At 42.7% G+C, this 8,445-nt stretch overlaps 1 protein-coding gene across 4 annotated transcripts in view; it reads left to right on the forward strand.

Moving 5' to 3' along the window:
• Window positions 1-8,445, forward strand: part of FAM65B (family with sequence similarity 65 member B) — a 71,874-nt gene that overhangs the window by 49,228 nt on the left and 14,201 nt on the right. For 2 of the 4 annotated variants that reach the window (XM_017746154.1, XM_008642691.2), the window contains exons 10-14: window positions 568-693; window positions 2,081-2,229; window positions 3,285-3,414; window positions 3,954-4,100; window positions 5,436-6,125. In XM_017746154.1, coding sequence (XP_017601643.1) covers window positions 568-693; window positions 2,081-2,229; window positions 3,285-3,414; window positions 3,954-4,100; window positions 5,436-6,125 — 1,242 coding nt within the window. The remainder of the gene's footprint in view (window positions 1-567; window positions 694-2,080; window positions 2,230-3,284; window positions 3,415-3,953; window positions 4,101-5,435; window positions 6,126-8,445) is intronic. The other 2 variants (XM_017746156.1, XM_017746157.1) reach the window with 1 other exon arrangement.

The raw sequence follows: 8,445 nt of genomic DNA on the forward strand, positions 1-8,445 counted from the left end.
CGGCTTCCTCTGTGGGAAGTTAGTTGGTGCAGGTGTCTTCCAGCCAGCCCAAAGTGGTCTTCCTGCTCTTGATGCTTCAAACTAGGTTACTGCACTATGGATGTCATTCATTTCCATCATCAGACAGCCAAAACCTCGCAGCTGGGGAGGTCTCTGATGGGGAATGGCCAAAAGCTCACCTGCCTGGGCAGGCAGCAGATCCAGCAAGTTGCAAATGTTAGGAAAGACCAGGGGTGCTTTCATCCTGCCCTCCCAAATCTCCCTTGCCCTACCACTTTCCCTGTAAATGGAATTAAATGCCTTGAAGCTTTGTTATGAGTCATCCAGTTACATGAAGGTAAAAGCTTGGGTGAGGGGTACACTACCAAAAGGAGCAATTAGGAGAGCTGAGAGAGAGAGAGATCCTCCAATAGGTTTTTCCTTCTGACTCGAGGAGAAGCAGAAGGGCAGCACCTCCACCACTAACTCTTCCAGCCTTTCTCAGATCCTTTCCCCAGTTCTGCTTCTGATATTTGTGCATCATGAGAGCAGATTTCTCAAGAAAATAAGAGGATTTTTCTTTTTCAGATTTTCATGCGTTACGGTCGCCAGCGATGGAAACTGAAAGGCAAAATAGAAGTGAATGGCAAGCAAAGCTGGGACGGAGAGGAGATGGTTTTCCTCCCTCTCATTGTTGGACTGATCTCCATTAAGGTATGCATGCTGACTCCTTTGCCTGCCAGCAAGGCAGGACTCAAGAACCTGCCTTCTCATGCACCATCAGCAAAAACATAGAAGCAGATCATTAAACTCTTTAGAAGTGAGCCACAATTAGTATTTCTGACACACCTACTAAAGTGCTGTAGTATTGTCCAGTTTAGATACAAGACTAATCAGTTTGTGAGAGCTGGGAGAGGTTTTCTTCCCAAACTTTTCTATTGCTGTTCCACTTCTTCATTGCTCCTGGCCTCCCAACACAATTATTTCCTGGCTGAAGGTCCATATGCTTTCTTTCCAACAAGCCTCCAACCTAGAGAGACCCATTCTCTGACCCCTGTCCAGAAATTGCTGCTAAAAACCATTCTAGATATCCCTGGTTAGGCAGCTTAAACAGAAGAATGTCTCAAAAGTCTTAGGGGAAATTGCCCACTTTGACACTGCGAAGACTTTATGAAAAAAAATGCAGGTGATTATAAAACCCACAACCAAAATAATCCCAAAGGTGTGAGACAGTAGGTTTTCAATGAAAGGCAAGTTGTGACACAGGGTGAGTCACTCTTTTCAATCTAACTCACAGGTTTAAGGTGGAAAGTTAGGAGAGAACCCCTTTTTTAGTACACAAGAATCCCAGTATTATTAAGGTTAATGTGTATATTCTCTTCCCTTTTTGGACTCTGTCCAAACACTTTCACATAAAAGGTTCAAGAACTGGCTTTCAAGCAAACAGCCAAAGGCTGGTTTGTGTAGTAGCTGCATATAGAGCTGTCACTCTTGAATTTCCAGGCAAATATATCTCTAAATATGAATAGTGTGCTATTCTTACTGTAACAACATGTATGGAGGTGGTTCCTCAACAGTAGATCTGTGGAAAGCCTCACCAAAGGCCATCCTTGGTGCAAACAATTACATGGCTTCAGAGTTACAGGAGAGAAATACCTGGAAGAGAGCTCCCTTGGGAATTATTAATTAGGCAGGTTACATCAGGAGATTCCCAGTCAGGAATTTGTCAACTGCTGAGAGACTCTATGCCCTCCCTGTTCTTACTCTTCCCTTGGGCTCTGTTTATTGTTAGTGCAGAAGATCAAATGCAAGACCAGACAGCCCCTTGGTCTGAGCCAGCATGGTTGTTTTTTTCTGACAGCTATAAAAAACATTAACAAAACATAGAATAGTGATCATACACAACTATGCATTTCTTAAAAAAACCAAAACAAAACCACCACCACACCTCAGATTTTTTCCTTAAGTAATGCAACAAACAATCATGTTTTAGAAGCCTTTTAGCAAGGGGGCCAGGCCAGACAATCAAAACTATTACTTTGTGATTAAGGATTGCAACGCCTTGTGTGGTCCTAAATATCCTGGTTTGTGTCTCTTACAGGTCACAGAAGTTAAAGGACTTGCTACTCATATCCTTGTGGGAAGTGTAACCTGTGAGACAAAAGACCTGTTTGCAGCTCGGCCTCAGGTGGTTGCAGTAGACATTAATGACCTTGGCACAGTAAAGCTGAACCTTGAGATCGCCTGGTAGTAAGTAGAAGTGGTTGGTCAATCAATCAATCAATCAATCAGCTGTAAAACTTCAACCAAAGAAAAAAATGGTTCATCCATGTGGGCTGTTCTCTCCATTTTTTTCCCTGCTGAGGAAGACTGTCAAGGAACTGTGGCCCAAGTTTGGTATATGAGAAATAGTTCATGGTCATCCACAGTTTGCCTGCTTTTCCTGGGGTAAAGAGGGTTGTGTCTAGTTTCAGCTGTTAAATTAGGTTTGGTAAGTACTGACATCACAAGGTATGGGAAGCACTTAGTGATGATAGATCTCAGAATCGTCTAAAGCTTATACTTCTTCAAAGCTTATAAAGGGGACATAACTGAGTGCTCATATATTCTTTTTTTTTTTTTTAAATATGAAAAAAATCAGTGTAAAAATCAGTGCTGGATTTATGGATTTACACTAGCATAGCCAAGTTCAGGAGTTGGCCCATCTTTAAAAGTTGGCTTTTAAGGGCTTCATACACCACAAGAGTGATGGGAAATCTCTTGGCATTCTCTCTTCACGTTGGTCAACCTAGGTGAGCTGGTAGCCTTAGGATACAAACCCAATTCTCACTGTATTTTTATGAAATAAGTAAATGTCTTTTCTGAAGAAGCATTGACACATTTAACTTTTACAATCATGTGTGCTGTTTCTTGTAATGCAATAAACATGAAGCCAGCAATAACAGCTCCTGGTTTCCTTTATAATGCAACAGCTCTATTAATAGTTGAACACCTTTCTCATTAGTATGTGTGACACTTGGCAACTCAAATCCAAGAATACTTTTCATGTGAGAAGAATAACATCAGACTACACTACATAAATGATTTCTGAGCAAACACTTTTATCAGAAGCGAAAACCACACTTCTGAGACTGCTATCTAATTAACAACATTTTCTTTAAACACTTCAGTTTAAAAACTCGCTACCTCTGGGTTTTGATGTGCTAATAAACCACCTTTTCAAAAATCCTTTCTATGGACCTGAAAGTCCCTCGTGCTCAGCCTAACAACCTTTTTTTCCTCCCCTCTTGTTTGTGTATCTGTAGCCCCTTTGATGTTGAAGACTTGACCCCATCCACAGGAAATGTGAGCAAGGCATCTGCTCTCCAGAGGAGAATGTCCATGTACAGCCAAGGCACTCCTGAAACACCAACCTTCAAGGACCACTCATTCTTTGTAAGCTCTGCTTGGCTTCATGTTTATGTAATGAGAAATCCTAAAGCAGTTCAAACACTGCAAACATTTCATTGCTTTGCGTGTCTAAGCTTTTTTTCCCCCTGGTTCTAGGAGGTTACCCTTACAAATACTCATAAAGCAAGTGCATTCCTAGCTGCTAATCCTAAAAGAAGGTGACTATGATCCTGCCATCTTTGAAACTATGTGGCCAATTAATGCATACCTATCCTTCTTGCCTGACTGCTATGATACTTGAATAATCCTTAAAAAATGTGTTTTCATTTTGCAACAGTAGTTAAACAACCATTATAGCACAAGTATTTTTAAGTATCCTGTAGTAAAATTTGCCCCTGTACTGGAGATATTCACAGGGTGTTCCTACATTTTTGCATGAATCAAATCCTGAATGCTTAATCAGGCCACCTGTACAGAGATTAATTTTACAAGTGCCACATCCCATGCCTGTAATTTAGTACTCTGCTACAAAGCATTCATTTAACTTGCCCTTCCTCACACCCTCTTTGCTTTAAATGTTGAAGAAATGGCTGCATCCCCTGCAAGACAGGCCAAAGTTGACAATCTTAGATGCTCTTCAAGACACTTTCTTTGACAAGCTTCGTCGCAGTCGCTCTTTTAGTGACCTGCCATCGCTCAGGCTAAGCCCAAAAGCAGGGCTAGAGCTATATGTGAGTCCTGGTTTTCGTTTGGTGAAGGATTTTTTCAGTCCCTGTGTGGTATCTCCATTCCCATGCATGCTTCATGTATTGCTCTCTGTTGCAACTCACTCATTTTGCTGACTGATTAGAGGGCAGGACATAACTGTGAGCCCATGCGGCTCTCATTAAATCAAAATTCCTCTTGGTTTCTGCAGAGATAATGATCAGAAGTCAACTCTCTGTGGGCAGAGAGCAGGGCAGGAACACAAGCCAACAGTGTTCTTAAAAATCACCTGCTACACTGATTGACGCTCTACGTTTGCCTTGTAACGTGACTTTCAGAAGCTAAAAGCATACCCATGTCAAGGGAAAGAAGGAGTAAACCTTTGTCTATGATTATGTTTAGGGATAAAAAGCTGCTGGAATACTAGAAAAAAACCCAGAAGTTTTGGACACTTAAACCTTAAGCTTAACAACATGTGAATGCCTCCAGTTCTTTCCAGCAAATTGTCAGCAAAATAGTAGTTGCCTTCCATCTGTGCCATGCATTTCTGTGAGCTGGCCGTGTAACAAAGCCAGATCTGTAGGTTAGATAGGCAGGTTGTGACTCCTATAGTGATTTTTTCCCCATACATCAATCAGAGATTAATATATATATATATATTTCTGCCCTGATAATTCTGGAGTCTGTATAGGCTGGTTTTGCTTCTTAAATGATCAGTGTCCTGCTCAATACACCACCAATTTTGCTGTCTCATTTCAGCAGAAACTCATGTTGGACAGGACTCCTGTATAACTCATGTTCAACAATTGTTACGGACACCCATGCCACATGCAGGACATTGAATAAAAAGAAATAGCACGGTACTATCACCATTAAACCACCATGGCACTAGAGAAACTCTTGGAGGAAACTGTGTTACATTTTATGGATTGCTACTTTAGAAGTCAGAAAATAGATAGAACAGAAATCTGTAATGAGTGGGAAAATGCAGACAAGGTGGCTTATGTACAATCCCATTAAAAAGGGCCATGGTACAGGAACTAGAGCAGTGCACTGGAAATGCTGTCTTAGAGAATATAGTAAGGTGAGAAGAATTCATGTCTCTCTTCTTGAGATCACTTCCTAGAGATCTCTGTTTAGCAGAGATGCTGAGCCCAAATTTTCCAGAAATTTTCATGTTGAAATTGAGGAGTCATGACAGATGAAAGCGGAAGTTTGATCTGAAATATTTTTTCCATCTCTCAAGTCTTGAATGCTTCTTGAATCTTTTCCCTTGCCTTTTTCTTTCCTGGGCACATGCTGTATTTTTTTCCTCTTTCCAATGCTGCATGGAAAACATTTTCTCCCTATTATCTTTTCAGTCGAATTTGCCAGATGATGTCTTTGAAAATGGGACAGTGGCCACTGAGAAGCGGCCTCTCTCCTTCACTTTTGGTGACCTGCCTTACGAAGATGCCGTGCCCCCTGCCAACTCAGCAGAGTCCTCGTCTGCTCGTGTCAGCTCCAGCCCTGACATCACTGCGACCCCCACCCAGCACCGAGCCCTCGAGTCCTCCCAGAGCTCAAGCCTAGACTGCAGCAGCAGCGACTCCCACAGAGACTGTGTTGCTGAGCCAAAGGACCTGCCATCCCACGGAGAGGGAGCAGTGGCTGAGAACAAGAACACCCCAAGGGCAGCTCCTGAAGTTTGCCAAAAAATCTCTGATGCTGAGAGCGATCGTGTCTTTGTAGAAACAAGTGTCCCGGTGTCTCTCCTGCAGGACACGGATGAAGGTTCAGAACTCAAGCCCGTGGAGCTGGATACCTATGAGGGCAACATCACAAAGCAGCTGGTCAAAAGGCTTACATCAGCAGAGACACCCCTGGCCCCAGAGAGGCTGCTGTGTGAGGGATCTATTAGTGGGGAATCAGAAGGATATAAGTCTTATCTCGATGGAAGCATTGAGGAAGCCTTGCAAGGGCTTCTCTTAGCTCTTGAGCCACATAAAGAGCAGTATAAAGAGTTTCAGGACCTGGATCAAGAAGTGATGCATCTAGATGACATCCTAAAAGTGAGTACATTTTCAGAAAATACTACCCTAAAGAAAATCTGAGCAGGTAGACTCTCCTCCCTTGCCTTGCAGACGTTAAAGTAGGCTTTCTGGAGAATAGTAGAATTCCCTGGTAGCAGATTTGCTCCTGCTTGGAGCATCCTTTCACAATGTTCCATTTTTTAACTTTTGTCAGCAGTGTGCTTATCATAGCCTTGTGTCCTCAAGCAACAGATCTTTTATCAAAACATGGGGGAAAGAGAAAAAGGTGCTATGACAGAAGGGTAATTAAATTATACCCTTCTCTGAACACTTTGTGAACCATTGTGAATCACCACTTGTGAACCCATTGCTTGTGCCATACTGGAGATCAAATACAGCCAAACTTCTGCCTTTGAAATCCGTGAGTCACGTCCTTAGTGGGTGTACTTTAGCATACTACCCCTGAACTCCATGGAGGTGTGCAAAACTATGCTAGCTGAGGCCTTGTAGCCATACAAGCTGCATTTCCTAAATTGCCAAAGGGATTTAGAAGCACAAGTCTCACTGAAGGTTGCTGTCCCCATGTCACCTAGGCATGGCCTTTTCCTTTTTCCCTCATCCATTTTCATAATGAGAGACATCCTGTCATTACATCAAGATGCAGAGAATAATGTTAAAAGTCGGAAGAAAAGGGGTTTGCATGTGTGTTTTTAATATGTTTACTGTGCATCACTGTGACTCATATCTCCCCCATGAACAACAACTCACGGCACTGCAAACAGTATTACTCTGCAAACAGTATTATATGGGAAATAATCATTTCAAATGCTTCATATTCATATGCAAGTTGGTCTGCTAGTCATTTAAGCCTCATCATTCAAAAACATGGCTGAGGAGGAAGCAGGGAATCATTTATTCTCCTGCATTACCTTTGTACAAAGAAACTTTGTTAACCTCCTTATTTCCATTGGTGTTTACAGCTGCATGGTACTTTCCCAAGTTAAGTGCTTCTTTTGACAGCCTGCAGCCCCTGTTCCTTGCATTATTTATTCCTAGAGAGGTTTGAGCAGACAAAAAAGGTACCATTACTATTATTTTCTCACTTGGTACAAAGAGGTCAACTATCCAAAGGGCAGAGGGACAATGGAGACTGTTTATTTAGAATGCTTTGATCAGAAGTTACAAACAGACAGACATGGGATGGGGGCAGAGAGGATGGACGTGTGCAGACAGGATTCCTGCACACTTGAGATGGATGCCTCTACCAGATACGTTGAAGTCTGGGTGTCACCTATTGATCAGCTCGCAGACTGACACTCAGCATCACCAGCAACCATGCCGAAAGGAGCTGCATGGACTCCTCATGCAGAAAGGTTGAGCTGCAATCCATCTGTGGCTGAAGAAACCTCTCTTGGCCATGTTAGATGAGCAGAGAAAATGGCCCACATGTTGCTGTTTGCTTTTGCTTGAAGAAGCTGCACTACCAAGCGCTGAAGGAAATGGAAGCTGAAACCATTGGTGTTGCACAAGAGGCAGGATACAGCACCCATCCTTGTCACAGATGTGTTGGGAAGTATGTTTGATCAGCTGATGACTGTACAGTCAGTTTAAGGACTCAAACATCCCACGTGCAAATGTGTGGCCATTAGTATTGTGTGCAAACGAATTGCAAATAGAACTCCAACTCCCTTCAGCTCTAGAGCAGCTGGTGCTGAATCTGAACTCCTTGAGAGGGCAATGCATTTCTTTCTGTGAGCTGAGACGATGTCATGGCTCCTGCTTGGGACTGGAGGATGTAGCTTGTATAATGGCACCAGTGGCTCATGTCTGTTTCTTATCAAATAATCACATAGTGTGAAAGATGTCGAAGTTATTGTCCCAACCAATGGAGATGATCCCTCAAGTTACATCTGATTCTTCTGGGTGACCCTGGAAGCAACTCTGTGGGCATATCTGGATGAATCGCCACACGGGGCCAGGGCCTTTCATACTTCCTACAGCAACAGCAAGGTTTCCTTTGCATTTCTTCCCTGCAGTGAGGTGGAATGGTTTCCCCCCTCTCTCTAGCACTGTTAGTTTCTGAGTTACAATACTGCCTCTCTGTCATCTAGGAATCTGATGCCTTATTGGCTTTTCCTTGATAATCCATTTGGCTTCAAAGGCCACAAAAGTCCTCTCATTCCATTAAAAAATGTGCAGATATGGGACCAAATTCATTCCTGGCTAAGGTCTGTTTGACTTACATCTGGAATAAATCAGGTAGTGCCATTGGATATGTATAAATTGGCTTCTGTAGCTAGAACAGCAATTAAGGAATGTGCCTTCCCCTTTCAACTTCCATTGCATTAATTGCCGTCAT

Source organism: Corvus brachyrhynchos, unplaced genomic scaffold, assembly GCF_000691975.1.
Source record: "Corvus brachyrhynchos isolate BGI_N302 unplaced genomic scaffold, ASM69197v1 scaffold409, whole genome shotgun sequence".
Classification (NCBI taxonomy): Eukaryota; Metazoa; Chordata; class Aves; order Passeriformes; family Corvidae; genus Corvus; species Corvus brachyrhynchos.